Below are 18186 nucleotides of genomic sequence, written 5' to 3' on the forward strand. Positions count from 1 at the left end.
GTAACACACAGTAACACACCAAGCATCACATAGTAACACCATGTAACACATAGTAAAACTGAGTAATAAATAGTAATGCAGAACATCACACAGTAACACATAATAACACAGAGTAACAAATAGTAACACTGAGTAACAAATAGTAACACTGAGTAACACACAGTAACACATAGTCATACCAAGTAACACATACTAACACAGAGTAACACATAGTTACACTGAGTAACACACCAAGTAACACATAGTAACACGAAGTAACACATAGTATCACTGAGTAACAAATAGTAATGCAGAATAACACACTGAGTAACACACAGTAACACATAGTCATACTGAGTAACACATACTAACACAGATTATCACATAACACTGAGTAACAAATAGTAATACAGAGTAACACACAGCAACAAATAGTCACACCAACTAACACATAGTAACAGCGAGTAACCCTCAGTAACAAATAGTGATAGTCACTGAGTAGCACTGCATAAGAAATAGTAATACTGAGTAACACACAAAGCCATACAGTAATATATAGTCACACATAGTAACACACAGTGACACATAGCACTGGGTATTTAGTATTGTCGGTAGAACTGTGTGACACAGACTCGGCAATGACTGGTACTTACTCTTTGCTTATGTTATGCCCTTAAAGAGAACTAAACACCTACCTGCCCTGACCCAGGAAATCCCACCCTTTACCCCCAACCTTTGCTTTCTCTTTACAGTAGAAGATTTAAAGACGCAGGTGAGGAGCAGCAAGAAGGCAAGTGAGGAGGAACCTGCTGTTTCTAGGCCCAATGACACCGAGAACTCACCTACCCCTAAAGGGAGCTTTGGAGCTTCAGGTCTGTGACTTGGTTGAGATGGGGGCAGATCAGGTCCATTCTACTCACAGACTGAGGGGGAAAAGGTAAGGGCAGGATGGAACATTCCAATACTCATTAGTGCTTTCTGCTAGATAGGGAAACCGAGAAGGAGCTGATAGTGATCCCAGCCAAAGGATCCCAGAGCCAAGATGGAAAGAGACCAAGCCTTGAAAATTCAACCCTTCCACCCAGAATAGCCCAGCGGAATCAGTCCAAGGCTGAGAGGGAGATGCTGGCTACCGCCAGCACCCCAAAGAGAGGTAACAGATCATGTATATTGCATATCCTAATAGACATTACTACAATGTTTCTTCTGTATTGTTTAAACTATGTCTCCCAGTATCCTCAGATAGCCTTCAGTGTCATGACTTTTTGTCTTTCCAGGCTGGGGGCATCAGTACCACTGTGATACAGTTTTGGAGTGGGACATAGTGCTACTTATCGACAGTTCATGGAGTGTGGGCAGGACTAACTTCAGGCTGATCAAGAACTTCCTAGGGGGGATACTCAGCCCGCTGCATATCTCCCGGGACAAGATTCGGATAGGTCATCTCTTACAATGCTGTGTTACTTTGGCAAAATTACTATAACCGAGCCAGAATGTTCAATGTGCAGGGAATATATATTTAGTGTATAGAGATCAAACACCACTGGTTTTCAGATACTGCTCTCGGCAAGCTCTCGGCATCTAGAGTCTGATAGACACACCTACAACATGAATGTCAATATCTATAATGCCCAGAAACACAAGGACTAGCTTAGATTTTCTATTCATGATATTTCTTACCACCTCTACCTCCCCTTGTTCCCATACAGGGGTCTCCCAATACAGCGGGGAGCCACAGACAGAATGGGATCTAAACACCTATTCATCTAAGGCCGAAGTGTTGGAGGCGGTGAAGAGACTGAAATACAGAGGAGGAAATACTTTCACTGGTATATTGACTGACTCTTATGGGTGCTCTGTGGTTCTCAGGAGAATGGTGCTGTAATGCATTCAGGAGTAGGGTGATGGGTGGCATTCAGGAGTAGGGTGATATGTGGTACTCTGGAGATTGGTGCTCTGTGGTGCTTAGGAGAATGGTGATGGGTGTAATTGAGGAGAAGGGTGATGGGTAGCATTCAGGAGTAGGGTGATGCATGGTACTCCCAAGATTGGTGCTCACCCACAAGAGAAGGGTGATGAGTGTAATTCAGGAGAAGGGTGATGGGTAGCATTCAGGAGTAGGGTGATACGTGGTACTGCTCAGGAGAAGGGTGATGGGTGTAATTTAGGAGAAGGGTAATGGGTGTAGGGTGATAGGTGTAATTCAGGATTAGGGTGATGGGTAGCATTCAGGAGTAGGGTGATGGATGGTACACTGGTGCCAGGGGAAACGGTTCTTTTGTACTGAGGTAGGGTATTGTGGTTTTCATGTTGGGTTCAGGAAAAGTAAGGTATATGTACAGCTTGAGTTGTGGCACTATTATTACTATATGTGTACAGGTTTGGCTCTCACTCATGTATTGGAAGAGAATCTCAGGGCTGCGGCTGGTGCCAGGGAACAAGCTGGCAAAGTGCTGATCCTACTTACAGATGGGAAGTCCCAAGATGATGCCATCACAACAGCACAGATCTTGAAAGAGGCTGGAATCTATATCTTCACTATTGGTAAAGCCAGGGTGTATCCTGCTGTGGGGGGTAACTTGCCTGGGCCCCTGTAATCCCCATTGCAGCTCTCCCATTCCAATTACTGGTGCTCTTACACAGGTGTCAAGAATGCTGATGAGGCAGAGCTGAGAGAAATGGCTTCGGGGCCCACAGATCTGACTGTGCACATAGTGGCTGATTTCCCCCTGCTCAGCTCCTTGGTGGGACATGTCTCACGCGCTCTCTGCGTGAGGCTGAAGGTGAAGAGGAGAGAAGAGGAGTTGGGTAAGACATCTTTAAAGGGATAATGTCATGGAAAAACAAGTTTTTTTCAAAATGCATTAGTTAATAGTGTTGCTCAAGTAGATTTCTGTACTGAAATCACTTTTTCAAAAGAGCAAACCTGACCTGGGGCTAGACATATTGTCAGTTTCCCAGCTGCCCCCAGTCATGTGACTTGTGCTCTGATAAACTTCAGTCACTCTTTACTGCTGTACTGCAAGTTGGAGTGATAGAACCCCCGCCCCTTTCCACCCCAGCAGCCTAACAACAGAACAATAGGAAGGTAACCAAAAAGCAGCTCACAGACACAAGGTAACAGCTCCCTGTTAGATCTAAGAACAGAACTCAATAGTTAAAATCCAGGTCCCAGTGTGACTCCTTAAGTTACATTGAGTAGGAGAAACAACAGCCTGCCAGAAAGCAGTTCCATCCTAAAGTGCTGGCTCTTTCTGAAAGCACATGACCAGACAAAATTACCTGAGATGGCGCCTACACACAAATATTATAACTACAAAAAAAATACAGTTATTGGTTCAGGAATTACATTTTATAGGTTATAGTGAATTACTTGCAGTGTAAACACCTTTAAGGATATTTCAGTGCAGTTCAGTAAAATAAGAGCAGTAGGATGTTATCCAGCTCTGTATTCCTACTCTGCTTCCTGCTCTGGGATGAGCCCCACCCACTGGCCAGTAAGAGCACATTATTGGTTGCTGTATTATGAGAGAGCTTGTTAGTAATAATTAAGCTCCATGTAGTATGAGCTCTTCCCCTTGTGGATAAAACGGGGATAAAATGGCAGCTGCTTTTCCAAGGGATACACTAAAACCTTCTGATTGTAACAAGGTAAGTAGGCAACACATACACACACCAGAACTGCACAACGGTGTCCAAATTAAATGTTAGTGGGGAAGAAATATTGTGCAAGGTTATTGTATTGCACCAATATGTTTCATAGAGCTTTATAGAGATTATACTTTATTTTTATCAGTCCTTGTCCCAATGAGCTTACAATTTAAGGTCCCTATCACATTCCTATCAGTCCTGGTCCCAGTGAGCTTACAATTTAAGGTCCCTATCGCATTACCAGCAGTCCCTGTCCTAGTGAGCTTACAATCTAATGTCCCTATCACATTCCTATCTGACCCTGCCCCAGTAGAGCTTACAATCTTACACATTTTCACTCACTATAGCCAGTTTTATCAGAAGCCAATTAACCTGCTAATATCTTCCTATGGTACTTGCCTAAAAGCTCTGATTGGTTGCCTTACTTTACCATAGTAGATATAAGATAATGGAACCAGTGTGCCAATAATTTACCCTCTACTCCGATTGCTCCTGTACTCTATGCAAATCTTACTCTGTCCTTTCTTTCCTTGTCATCTCTCTATCTCACAGGGGCCCATAGTGTGGCCTTGCAGGAACTCATTGATCCTCACCCCAGTCCCACTCAGCTGGTGGTCTCAGATGTGACAGCCAAAACCATGCGCCTCTCCTGGACCCCTCCACATCATCAAGTCCGCAAATATCGTATTGTGTATTACCCATCACGGGGAGGGACACCCCAAGAGGTAAATTTGTGTCACACCCCAGAAATAGAGGGGCAATAGTAACTGGAAATTATCACAATAACCCCAATCTTCCATTTCCCTCTCTGCCCCCAGGTGGTGTTAGATGGATCGGCCTCCTCTGCCGTCCTTACAAACTTGACCTCTCGTACAGATTACCTAGTGTCTGTCTTCCCCATTTATGGCAGTGGCGTTGGCTCTGGTCTGAGGGGCATCACTTCCACCTGTGAGTATCTTCAGCCTGGCACCATAATGGCAGCCTGTTGGAATGTACCTTGTTGTTGTTTCAATCTCTAGCCCTAGAGGGAGCAGGTTCCTCTGCTCTCAATGCTGTCATTTTCTTCCTGCTGAACTATTGAGTGTAGCAAACACAACATCAAGTTGGGACTGCACCAAATCTCTTCAATATTAACAGGAATGGGGAAAACCTATAACCCCCCTGTAAGGCCAGTTTGTGTCCTCTGCTTCTCCCCAGTACCTCTGCCTGCGCCCCGCTCTCTGTTGGTGGAGCACGTTACAGACACCACCATAGCGCTCCGCTGGCACGCCTCCGAAGAAGCTGCTCAGTACCTGGTTCTCTGCGCTGCTCAGTCTGACCCAGGAGAGAAGGTGAATGAGGTACTGTATCTGTTAATTTCTCATATCCCACATCTATTTATTTCCAGTGTTTCCAAGGGCTGGGTGGGTTCTATTGCTATAAAAACTGCCCCAAACTTTAGTGTAGCACATGTACAATAGTAATAACCCCCATGACATGGGTTTCTCTTCAGGTAAAGGTGGAAGGCACTGAGGTGCTGCTGACTGGTCTGGTGCCCAACACTCTCTATAGTCTGACCGTGTATGCAGTGTTCGGAGATGAAACCAGTGACCTCTCTTCCCTACAGCAAATCACTGGTAAGACTGACCCGCCGCACCATAACCTCTTCCTCTATTTATATTTGGTGCATCCAGCCCTTCCTTATATCTATCTCATTTATAACTGTCCCATGGCATGAATAACACTGTACTCTTGGCTGACCAATCTTTATAAAAGTGACAAGTTTCAATTTATTCTACTCTTTCCTATATTTATTTTCCCAGAGCCGCCCAGCCCACCCCATGATCTGCGCTTCTCTGAAGTCACTCACAGCAGTGTCACTGTGCACTGGCAGTCACCATCATCTGAGAGGAAGCCCCATCGTGTCTCCTACTTTCCTCACACAGGCAGCTCGGTGCACCCAGAGGTTTGTATGTAGATTGTCAGCTCTTCGGCATGGCACCCGCCTTGAAGTTATAGTTATCACCTGTGCCAGTAATACTTAGGGATGTGCCAGGAGTAGGTGCCAGTGATATCTGTGCCAGTGATCTCTACCAGGTATGTGCCAGGAATAGGTGCCAGTTATTTATACAGAATAGGTGCCAATGATACGTGTCAGTAATAGTTCCATTATGCTGCACTGGAGGATAAAGGGGAAACTATTTATATTTTGCCTTTATCAGTCTGAATACGAGTGGGAAATCCTGTCAGTTTCATGCTCAGAGATACGGCATTCCCTCTGGGGGATAATATGAGCAGGCTGGGGGCCCCTGTCACATCAGATCCTTGAGATGACTGAGTTTCCCTAAATTATGCACCCACGAGGGATTTCTATTTATATTCTGAATCCTCAGGCACATTGGGGGGTTCCCAAAGGGGAACAGATGCCATTTATACCTGAGCACTTAACCCTTGTGCGGGCAAATATAGAACTGGTTCCCTTGAGCTCTCGGCTATGGAGCTGCTGTAGCTGTAACTGTACATGGAGCTTTTAGGTAAATAATCCTATGTATTATGAGACAGTTGCTTGAGTGCATATCAGGTACTGGCTATATTTGAATGAGGGAATATAATTGTGCTGCTAGAATGTGCCCATATTATACTGCCAGTTTGTGCCCCACACAGTCTCTCTGTGCCCCCTGTAGGTTGAAGTGCCTGAGGATGCCTCATTCGTAACCCTGAAGCCGCTGATCTCTCAGATGTTATACTCAGTCACTGTGACTACCTGGCATGGAGGGGCCATCACTGGAAATGTGACAACGTGTAAGTGATAGATAAAATTAGGGGGATCACTGTGTCATGGACCACTGCCTTGTCTTTGGCTCTCTTTAGTTCTACGGCTTTTACTTGTGTCCTTGAGCTGCTCTTGTGCCTTAGGATCTTGTGTTGGGACTCCAATTAATTAGAGGTAATTAAGAGGCGGCAGAATGTCACATCCTAATGGCATGCCCCTTGGGTAGCGAGACATACAGACAGCTGTCTGGGAGGGGCACCGACATATGGCCTGTCTGCGGTTTTTGAATGTTGTGTATTGGTTTATAAATATTTCTGTTATTTTGTATATGGCTAGGTTTTGTGTGTGGGTAGGTTGTGTGGGTAGGTTTTGTGTGTGTGTGAGGGGGTAGATTGTATCTGTGCGTTGGAAGGGGGGCACATTTGAGTGACTGTGTTTAACCATGTCATTAAGAATAATGAGTGTATATTTCTTTGACATCTGTGGGACGCATGTGCCCTGCACCCTAATCCTTACTGTTTGGCCTGTGCAATGAATGCTAACCCAGAATCCCCTTTGTAGTGAAGGTTCCGCCCCCAACTGGGCTGAGTGTGACCCATCTCTCCGGAGACAGAGCTAAAGCAACATGGGATCAAGGGGAACCTGATGTCACCTCTTATTTGATCAAGTGGATGCCCCTGAGTGGGGGCAAACTGAGCCAGGTACTTTCTGAATGGCACTGCTGATATAATACCCCACAGAACTGATTAAACATCAAAGGGATACTGTTAATAGTGCTGCTCCGGCAGACTTCTGCACTGAAACCCAATTCTCAAAAGAGCAAACAGATTTTTTATATTCAATTTTGAAATCTGACATGGGGCTAGACATATTGTCAGTTTCCCAGCTGCCTCAGTCATGTGACTTGTGCCTGTACTTTAGGATGGAACTACTTTCTGGCTTATTTCCCCTAGTTAATGTAACTGAATCAGTCTCAGTGGGACTTGGTTTTTACTATTGAGTGTTGTTTTTAGATCTACCAGGCAGCTGTTATCTTGTGTTAGAGCTGCTCTCTGGTTACTTAAAGAGTGACTAATGTTTATCAGAGCACAAGTCACATGACTGCTGCAGCTGGGAAATTGACAATATGTCTAGCCCCATGTCAGATTTCAAAATTGAATATAAAAAAATCTGTTTGCTCTTTTGAAAAATAGATTTCAGTGCAGAATTCTGCTGGAGCAGCACTATTAACTGCGTTTTGAAAAAAACATGTTTTCCCATGACAGTATCCCTTTAAGTTAGATGTAAGTGGGGGCAGCTTCGGTTTCTGTTCTGCCATGCATTACCGAATAGCTCAATACAATTTCAGGGACCTGCACTGAATGCAGTTAGACTCAGTCTGTGCCCTGTTATGATTCCATTGTATTTTTAATGTTGCCTTTAATTGTATTTCCTTTGCTTGATTGGAGTCTGTGTGTCTGGCAGAATTAGCCCCTCTTATGTTCCCTACCAGGTGTCTGTGCCCGGTGGACAAAAAACAGCTTTACTGTCCGGGATGGAGTACAACACAGAATATCAGGTCTCCATTTCAGCGCTGTATTTGGACGGGGCCCTCAGTGATGCCTCTTCAGGGAGGTACCGTACAGGTTAGTGGCCCCAGTGCAGTGGGGAAGGCACATAGATGTTGGTGGGCTGGAATTGATAGTGAATGATGTGTTTGTTCTATGTTCCAGCCTCAAAACTTGTGTACAGTGTCCTACACAGTCAGGGGCCCCCAAGGAGGATTTGTTGGTGGAGTGGATGGGGTTGGGTGTTTTTTTTTCAGTGGGGCTCTATTGTACTTTTAGGAGCCACTGAGCTTATAATTGATGTCCAATGGGATGGTGGGCTCTACCAACTTAGTAGTATGGGGCCCCCTAATTGTGTGGAGCATACATATGGATCAGTACATGTTCGGCAGGAATCACAGAACCTCAAAATGCCTGCATGCTCTATACATGTAGTGGCTACCCCTTCTTTTTATCTAACTCCCATCTCAGCCTAATATAACGCTAATCAATCAGTAAATTTCCACTGATGCCAAGGGGCAATAGTCCTGGGGGCCATTAGTGACTCCAGACCCACCACAGTATTGACCCATTGATTGCTGATCAAATTGCTGTATCTGTTGGGAGGGTGAGGGCCAATTTGTTTAGGACCCTAGAATATAAACACTAATGATCCAATTTATCCAGGTAGAACACCCCCATAAGAATGAGAAGGAAACTGCAGTCTTGACTGGAAAGGAAATATTGACCTCAGGGCCAGAGATTGATTTATCACGGAAAGTGTGAGGAGGAAAGGGCAGAGCAGAGGAGTTAGCAGTTCTGAACTAATTAGATAGATGTGGAAATGTGCTGGGACCCTAGTGGCTGGGAATGTGCTGCCTCACTATCCAATCTGCCTCCTCCCAAGGCCCCAGCTTAACCATCAGCTCACCCTCTGGTACCCATCTTAACTGTTATCTCTCCCCCTGGTACCCAGCTTAACTATGATGTCTCCCCCTGGTACCCAGCTTAACTGTCATCTCTCCCCCTGGTACCCAGCCTAACCATCACCTCATCCTCTGGTACCCAACTTAAAGGATACATATAGGATACATGAAAAAACCCTAATTTTGTAGGCAATTATGAGTAATATATGGTGTTGCTTTTACATGGTGTTCAAGACAGGCTCCAGTTCCCTACCAGGTCCTACAGTGCAGTGAGCTGAGTGCTGCTGACTCCCCTGCACAGGGAATAGGAAGTGGAAGACAAGGGAGGGATTATTAGGGTTTTTGCAGAAATATTCAATAAATCAGCCTAAAACACTACCTTTTTAAGCACAATTCTTCTATATCTAAATGAGTATAACGCACTGGTACATTCTTATTTTTTACACAAAATGTCTCGTTTAACCATCATCTCTTCCTCTGGTACCCAGCTTAACCATCAGCTCTGGTACCCAGCTTAACCATCAGCTCTCCCCTTGGTACCCAGCTCAACCATCATCTCTATCTCTGGTACCCAGCTTAACCATCAGCTCACCCTCTGGTACCCAGCTTAACCATCAGCTCACCCTCTGGTACCCATCTTATCAATCATCTCTCCCTCTGGTACCCAGCTTAACCATCATCTCTATCTCTGGTACCCAGCTCAACCATCATCTCTATCTCTGGTACCCAGCTTAACCATCAGCTCACCCTCTGGTACCCATCTTAACCATCAGCTCTCCCCTTGGTACCCAGCTCAACCATCATCTCTATCTCTGGTACCCAGCTCAACCATCATTTCTATCTTTGGTACCCAGCTTAACCATCATCTCTATCTCTGGTACCCAGCTTAACCATCATCTCTATCTCTGGTACCCAGCTCAACCATCATTTCTATCTTTGGTACCCAGCTTAACCATTATCTCTATCTCTGGTACCCAGCTTAACCATCATCTCTATCTCTGGTACCCAGCATAACCATCATCTCTATCTCTGGTACCCAGATTAACCATCATCTCTATCTCTGGTACCCATCTTAACCATCATCTCTATCTCTGGTACCCAGCTCAACACTCATCTCTATCTCTGGTACCCAGCTCAACCATCATTTCTATCTCTGGTACCCATCTTAACCATCATCTCTATCTCTGGTACCCAGCATAACCATCATCTCTATCTCTGGTACCCAGCTCAACAATCATCTATATCTCTGGTCCCCAGTTTAACCATTAGCTACTCTCTCTCCCATTACCCATGCAGATCTCTCCCCAGGGGCCACGTTTCATTGATTTGGTCTTTCAGCAAAATACCCTGAAAGTAATTTGTTGGGGTGCTGACCCCAAAACACCCAGCGTGTGAACTGTGTTCTAGGGAGACAGAGTGAAAATCGATGGGGTCGGTACAAGGGAAAGAGCAGGGGAAAGAAGAATGAAAGTGTGAGAGAGGAGGGGAGGGGTAGTAGGCGGACAGTTGTGCCCCCCGTGTCTATGATTTCCATTGAATTAATCCCAATCCTTGTGCTTTTATGGTGCAGAGGTTCTCCCTGGGAAGCTGCCGGCAGAACATGGTGCGTTGTTCCCAGTTATGTCAGATGGTAAGTCACTCAGTTACATTGTGGCTCTAATGTGCATGGAGTAGAATCTGGTTGCTCAGCAGGTTGGAGTTGTTGGGGAAAAATCCAAAGACCAGAGATCACTTGAAGTTTATTATTTATATAATAAACATACGCGAGCTACGTGGATCCTGTACTCAAGAGAGACAGAATACAGAACAAAGGATTGACCAGACATTATATAACCTCTGATAAACAAATGTTCATGAGAAGGGAGGTAAGGGAGTGATAAGGCACTGGTATGGGAAAACCAAGGGAGTAACTGCAGATGTGCTTCAAGGACGCTTCACCGAGGCACAGAATAAAAAAAACAATACAGAATACTAATAAGAATCGACTTGGCAGATGTTACACATAACCTTGGAACAGTTTCTACAAGGACCTCATGTGCACTTTGAAACTGTTCCGTCCATTGAGGGGGGGGGCAGGATAACTTTTCCTGTACAGAGTAAATTCTGATAAATTCCCATTTGACAAATGGCAGAAGAATAGCAACATAAGAAGGTTCCAATTAGCAGCAAGCTTTTATGGGCCTGGCACATTTAACACAATGACAGCAACAATCTCATTGGCCCATTTATGTATGTGCGTGAGAGGGGGTGAGGGAGGTCACATGTCTGTGATTTAAAAATGTTATGCAAAAAAATATGTTTTGTATCCTGCATTTTAACCAGGAAACAGGAAAACTTATTTATGCAGCCACTGGGGGGCTCCACTCTTCAGGCTGATGATCAAAGGTGGAAAATTGTTAAAAGTAACGAAAATCAAAAATGTATTTTAAAATTATTCATGTCATGTGCTGTGAGATCCCCTATTGTGCTGCCCCCAGACCTCACAGTGGGATGAAGTAATCCAGTAAGGCTTTGGAGAAGGTTTGAGTGCTTTATTGACACGGTGATGCTTTCATTACAACCCACCCCCCATAAAGCACACACGTAAACCCCCTGAAACCGCTCTACGTTTCAGAAAAGTGACATCAATTGATTTTGTGCCACAAAACATTTCCTAAATGTGCTTTGATCTGACATTGAGTAAAATCCAGTGTTTGCTTATCCACCCCCCATCCTGTCCATCATTACTCCTCATGCTCCTCTCATGATCAAAGCCCATCCAGTCAGTCCGTCCATTGTCCTTATTACCCCAATACTGTGGTCAATGCACCCAGGTTGTCTTGTCCTGCCATTTGCCCAGTAGACAAATGTCCCCATTTCTATAAAACAAACATTCAACATGAAGGTATAACTTACTGTGTGCCCAGAACATTCCCGTTCCTACAGCCTGTGCACTTGTGGGTTGTGCCAATAAATACTATATCAGACACAAGCCTGGGGTGCATTTACACTGCAGGTGCCTAAAAGGAGGGAACATGGAAGGCGCAGCTCAATATTTGTGTTTCTTCAAAATGAATTCCTTTGTTCTCGGCTTTGGCTCTGCAGGGACGTGCCCCCGTGTGCAGATGGAGGACGGTGCTGACGCTGTTATGGGTAAGGAGTCGGTTAGTCCACCCCCCACCCTATCAAAGATTCCCTTTTCTGCATCAATGTTATAATTGCTTTTCTCCCCCCCCCCCCACCTTGGATGTGGCACATGAAAAAGGTTTATTTCCAGGCTGTAAGCACTTTTATTGCATTTTAAATACAAACTATGGGCTCTGATGTCTTTGCCTCATTTCCCAACAAGGAGAGTGTCAGCGACACCAATTAACTCATCCCACCACTCACTAACGTCCCCCCGCTTCCCATGAAAGCCAAGATTCACTCATATGTGTTTCATGGGAGACTGATACCAGAATAAAATGGGATTATTTATATCTGAAATTAACATTTTATAAATGGCTAGTAGCAAGTGCTACAGGGCTAAGGGCCAGGCCTGGATTTGTGGAAAGGCCAACTAGGCCTGGGCCTAGGGCGGCAGGATTTTAGGGGGATGGCATGCTGCCCAACCACACCCACATTGATTCAAAAACACTGGGGATGCGCTAGAGATACAATAATTTTTTTAAAATTTCCCATGCACCAATCCCCATTGCTCCGGTCCAGATGATGAAAATTTGCACGAATAAAGGGGAGGGGACAGGAGCAACAAATGCCAGTGGGCCTAGGGGCGCCCACTATGTAAATCTGGCCCTGCTAAGGGCCCCCAAACTGCAGCCCTTTAATCAGTATACATTAAACACTTTTGCCTAACCCAATAGACAGATACTATAAAACTATGGCAGCATAGGTATTTCCATGTACTAAGCACAACTCAAAAGAACAGCCTCCTAAGTTTGCTCGTAGCCTGTACAGAGAGATACCATAAAACTATAGCAGCATAGGTATTCCCCCGTACTAAGTACAATACAGCAGGAACAGTCCCTAAGTTTGCTCATAGCCTGTACAGAGAGATACCATAAAACTATCGCAGCATAGGTATTCCCCTGTACTAAGCACAATTCAGTAGGAACCTCTAAGTTTGCTCATAGTCTGTATAGAGAGATACCATAAAACTATGGCAGCATAGGTATTCCCCTGTACTAAGCACAATTCAGCAGGAACAGTCCCTAAGTTTGCTCATAGCCTGTACAGAGAGATACCATAAAACTATGGCAGCATAGGTATTCCCCTGTACTAAGCACAATTTAGCAGGAACAGCCTCCTAAGTTTGCTCATACCTGTACCCAGTTAAACCATGCAACTGTGCCCAACCAAAGTGCCTACATGGCTGTTACCCTTAGAAGCTCTGTTGAAAAGGGTGGTTCACTTTTAAGTGAACTTTTAGTATGTTATAGAATGGCTAATCGTAAGCTGCTTTTAAACTGACCTTCATTCTTTCTTTTTTTATAGTTTTTGCATTATTTGCCTTCTTCTGACTCTTTGCAGCTTTCATATGGGGGTCACTGACCCCATCTAAATAGAAATGCACTTAAAGGCTACAAATGTATCGCTATTGATACTTTTTATTACTAATATTTTTTCTTCAGGCCTCTCCTATTCATGATCCAACCTCTTATTTAAATCAATGCATGGTTGCTATGGTAATTTGGACCCTAGTAATCTGATTGCTGACATTGTAAACTGGAGAGCTGCTGAATAAGAACTAAACAACTCAAAAATGTAAATTGTCACAGAATGTCACTCTCTACATCATACTAAAAGCTGAACAACCCCTTCAATAGATGCTATGAAGACTGGGAGGAGGGCTCTTTATCCCCCCCTTCCTATAGCACTACATTATCCATTGCAGCTGCCTCGCGGCCTTGAGCTGAAACAAAGTGGGGAAATTGCACAATTAGTTGATATTTTCTCACAGGCGGCAATGCTACAGGCACATTGGCTCCACAGATGCTGATTTTCTGGTATTTTCTGCCAAAGCTGAGGCAAATGATACTGAGCCGCTCACCCACGCCGGGAAGGAGAGAGGCACAAGCAAATGACTAGAAGCTCTTAGTGGAGAAAACATGTTTATTTAAGGAGTGAGGGGTGCCTACCGCTTTATCTTTATGAAAGATTAAAACCCTGTGCTGAATAACAGCATGGGGATTGTGTTAGGGGAAATTGAAAAACAATATTCTCTACTTTCATAAGGCACAGAATGGAGCAGCAGCACAGGGATAGGAGAGCACCCCAGTGATGGGATGAAAGGTGGCCATACATGTTACAATTACGATCTTTCCTGCGACTACTGAAACATGCAACCAAATTAGAGAAAAATGTTGACAGTAGGGCAAGATGGAAGTGATAGGGCAACAGTAGGACAAGATGGACAACACCATGAGTAAGATGGAGACAACAGGACAAGATGGAGACAGTAGTCCAAGATAGAGACAGTAGGACAAAATGGAGACGGTAGGGCAAGATGGAGACAGTAGGGTAAAATGGAGACAGTAGGGTAAAATGGAGACAGTAGGGTAAAATGGAGAAAGTAGGGCAAAATGGAGACAGTGGGACAAGATGGAGACAGTAGGACAATATGGAGACAGTAGTCCAAGATAGAGACAGTAGGACAAGATGGAAACAGTAGGGCGAGATGGAGACAATAGGGCAAAATGGAGAAAGTAGGGCAAAATAGAGGCAATAGAACAAGATGAAGACAGTAAGACAAGATGGAGACAGTAATCCAAGATAGAGACAGTAGGACAAGATGGAAACAGTAGGGCAAGATGGAGACAATAGGGCAAAATGGAGAAAGTAGGGCAAAATAGAGATAGTAGAACAAGATGAAGACAGTAGGACAAGATGGAGACAGTAGGACAAGATGGAGACCGCAAGATAAGATGGCAACACTTGAGTAAGATGGAGACAACAGGACAAGATGGAGACAGTAGGCCAAGATAGAGGCAGTAGGACAAGATGGAGACAGTAGGGCAAGGAGAGAGAAATATATGGTGCCTGAATCATTGCCCAAGTGCAAAGATGTCTAAGGGAATGTCTAAGGGGGTCTAAATAGGGACAACTGTATACGTTCAGGCATCGTTTGTTCTCCCCCTTAAACCTATTGGACATATTTTGTCACTACGGGTATGGGTCCTGTTATCTAGAATGCTCGGGACCTGGGGTTTTCCAGATAAGGGATCTTTCCATAATTTGGATCTTCATACTTTATACTAGAAAATCATGTACTGTAAACATTAAATAAACCCAATAGGCTGGTTTTGCTTCCAGTGAGGATTAATAATATCTTAGCTTGGATCAAGTATAAGGTACTGTTTTATTATTACAAAGAAAAAATAAATCATTTTTAAAAATTTGGATTATTTGGATAAAATGGAGTCTATGGGAGACAACCTTTCCGTAATTCGGAGCTTTCTAGATAACGGGTTTCTGGATAACAGATCCCATACCTGTACATGTATATTTTATCCAAATTATCTAGATTTTTAAAAATAATTTCCTTTGCAGCTTGTACTTGATCCCAACTAAGATATAATTAATCCTTATCATAATCAAAACCAGCCTATTGGGTTATTTGTTTACATGATTTTCTAGACTTACTGTAAGTTCCAAATTACAAAAAGATCTGTTATCCGGAAAACCCCAGGTCCCGAGCATTCTGGATAATAGGTCCCATACCTTTACTATTATTTGGATGTTTCTTTAAGTAACATAAAATAGTAACACATTAACTACGTTGAAAAAAGACGCATGCCAAGTTCAATTTTTTTGTAAACCTAACTGCTAGTTGACCCAGAGACCAAACCCCCCAATAATCTCTCAAATTTGCCTCAGAGGAAGAAAAAATCCTTTCTGACTCCAATATGGCAGTCTGACCAGTGCCTGGATCAACTTGTACTAAGAGCTGTCTTCAATAACCAAAATATAACCAATTGTATCCATAACTCACCAAAAGTCACAAGGAAGTCCAGGTGCTGTGTCCTGAGCCTTCAGCTAGTGGAGCAGAATCAACCATGTACGTTGGAGCAGCAGTCAACGAGCAGTCCATCAGAGGCAGAGTAGAAAATAAATGTGGATTTATTTGGTTCCAGCAAACAGAGGCAACACTTAATATAGGCTCATGATTAAGTGTTCATTTACAAGAAATGTGCCTCTGTTTGATGGTACCAAATAAATCCACATTTATTTTACTTTTCTGCCTTTGATGGTCTGCTCATTGAGTGCATTCTTCAGAGAACATGGTTGATTCTATTTTCTATTTCTATTCTATTTCTATTTTTATATGATTTTCTCTCTTGCTAAAAAGTCATCTAACACCTTCTGATAAGTTATCAAACAGATAACATAGAGGAACAGTATGGGAAGATGGAGGTAGAAGGGAAAAAGGTGACATATGGGTAAGACAAAGACAGATGCACAAACTGGAGACAGAAAGAAACAGTGGAGATTGGAAAGATCGAGGCACTAAACAAATTGGAGACAGTTGGGCAAAATAGAGACAGTAGGGTAAGATGGAAACAGTAGGTCAAGATAGGGGCAGGAAAGCAAGATGGAGACAGCATGGAAAGGTGGAGACAAAGGGCAAGATAAGCACAGTAGGGACAGACAATATAATGATGACAGTAGAGCAAGGTGGGGATGGTAAAACAAAACAAGATGGCAGCTGTAGGACAAGATAGAGAAACCAGGACAAAACATTCACAGTAGAGAAAACTTAGTTCGTACTTTATCTTGATGTTGCCCAACTTGCGCCTCTTCAGGTTGTAAATTACATTTCCATCATCCAAAGGCTGTGGAGGTAGTCTGCTGGACTTCAACAAATCCACACTTCTGACAGTCCTACTTTACAGTATATACTGTAAATACTGAACTTCAAAACTCTTTACGCCTTCTCCTGTATTCAGGAGTAAGAATGGCTCATGACAGCATCGAGAAAAATGAGTGCTGGTGTCCAGAGGACCTCTTGCTCATTTGGCCCATACCATGGCACTCCCTATTTCTGTACGTGTAGAAATTGAGGAGAGAAGCAACCATAAGAGAATTGGGAAAGAAGGCTGTCGGAAGGGAAGGAGGAATATTATTTGGGATAAGGTTTATTAAAGGCCTGCGGCTGCCTTGAGCTACTTGTTGGTATATAAGGAGGAGACATATAAGTGAATCATTATTATACAGGTTTCTGCTCCAGATTGTACAGTATGTGGGAGGTTGGGTTTAATGATACGCAGTATCTCAGAGTAACCAGCTGGCGCAGTGGGTCAGTAACTATCTGAGTAATTGTGACAGTTGCACGATGGCTTCCCGAGGAGCAGAATGGGCTTTGTAGTGAGAATGCCATTTACAGAGCTGTCGGATCCCAGGCAAGAGATGGGGAATCCGAAATGGCACACAGTTTTGATGATAAATTTTTTCCCCTGTGCTTCTAATATACACAGTAATATCTGTCTGACTGGGGGGCCCAAGAGCAGCAAATTTGGCTCATTTATTAACAATTTGCAGAGATGAAAACTCTCTTGGTTGTTCATTCCACTTTATCAATTATTGAACAGGGATTCTTCTTTGGCAAATAAGCTTTCTGGATGATGGGATTCTGGATAAAAGATCCCATGCCAGCATTACCCGGAGGCCAACTGCAGCTCTAGTTTTTGGTATTCAGAAGGACAAACACCCAATGTATCAATTATGAACCAATAATCACTTGTTTAGCACATCTGATGCATTGCAGACTGGAAATGATTTTCCTATGCATGGTATTGTGCAATGGCATATAGGGGTGTAATTATTCACAGGGGTGGGGGACCTTTATCCTGCTGGAGAGTAAAGTCTCTGTGTTGGGGGTGTTCATTTAAAGGGTGTATGAGTGCAGCTCTTGAGTTGGGTTACCATCAGCCTAATTTGCTCAATGCCCTCTCTGTGCCAGGGTACAACATGATGGCAGCATTCAGCCTGGATGAGAAGCGTTACGCGTCTGTGAGTGGAGTCTCCATCGGTGTCTTTGTCTTGGGTGGCGCTAAAATTTATACCCTTTCTGAATCTGCTGAGCTGACCATCTGGACCAGGTACAGAAAGTGCCCACCACATTGCACACCTCAGCATTACCACCTGCAGCCCTCCAGTTGTTATTAAACTACAGCTCTTTGAATCCTATTCTCTGAGTCTCTCACTCTCGCTACTTTCCTAATCTCCTCTCTCTGTATCCTCCCCCCCCCACCACTATCTGCCTCCCTACCCCCTTCTTTTCAACCCTGTTGCCTGTTTTCTCTTCATTTCAGCTCAAAATACATTTCTCTTTTCAAGTGCTGTGTGATAGGAACATTTCATTCCTTGGCCTGGC

General features: G+C 43.9%; 1 protein-coding gene across 4 annotated transcripts in view; it reads left to right on the plus strand.

Annotated features, from left to right (window-relative positions):
• col20a1.L (collagen, type XX, alpha 1 L homeolog) overlaps window positions 1–18186 on the plus strand; it is a 45205-nt gene that overhangs the window by 12078 nt on the left and 14941 nt on the right. For 3 of the 4 annotated variants that reach the window (XM_041576053.1, XM_041576050.1, XM_041576051.1), the window contains exons 5-21: window positions 732–851; window positions 965–1132; window positions 1257–1418; window positions 1689–1808; window positions 2359–2523; window positions 2623–2787; window positions 4183–4355; window positions 4449–4578; window positions 4828–4970; window positions 5123–5246; window positions 5433–5575; window positions 6294–6411; window positions 6944–7083; window positions 7875–8007; window positions 10405–10464; window positions 11919–11966; window positions 17773–17911. In XM_041576053.1, the coding sequence (XP_041431987.1) occupies window positions 732–851; window positions 965–1132; window positions 1257–1418; window positions 1689–1808; window positions 2359–2523; window positions 2623–2787; window positions 4183–4355; window positions 4449–4578; window positions 4828–4970; window positions 5123–5246; window positions 5433–5575; window positions 6294–6411; window positions 6944–7083; window positions 7875–8007; window positions 10405–10464; window positions 11919–11966; window positions 17773–17911 (2251 nt within the window). The remainder of the gene's footprint in view (window positions 1–731; window positions 852–964; window positions 1133–1256; window positions 1419–1688; window positions 1809–2358; window positions 2524–2622; window positions 2788–4182; window positions 4356–4448; window positions 4579–4827; window positions 4971–5122; window positions 5247–5432; window positions 5576–6293; window positions 6412–6943; window positions 7084–7874; window positions 8008–10404; window positions 10465–11918; window positions 11967–17772; window positions 17912–18186) is intronic. The other variant, XM_041576052.1, reaches the window with a different exon arrangement.

Source organism: Xenopus laevis, chromosome 9_10L (genome assembly GCF_017654675.1).
Source record: "Xenopus laevis strain J_2021 chromosome 9_10L, Xenopus_laevis_v10.1, whole genome shotgun sequence".
Taxonomy (NCBI): Eukaryota; Metazoa; Chordata; class Amphibia; order Anura; family Pipidae; genus Xenopus; species Xenopus laevis.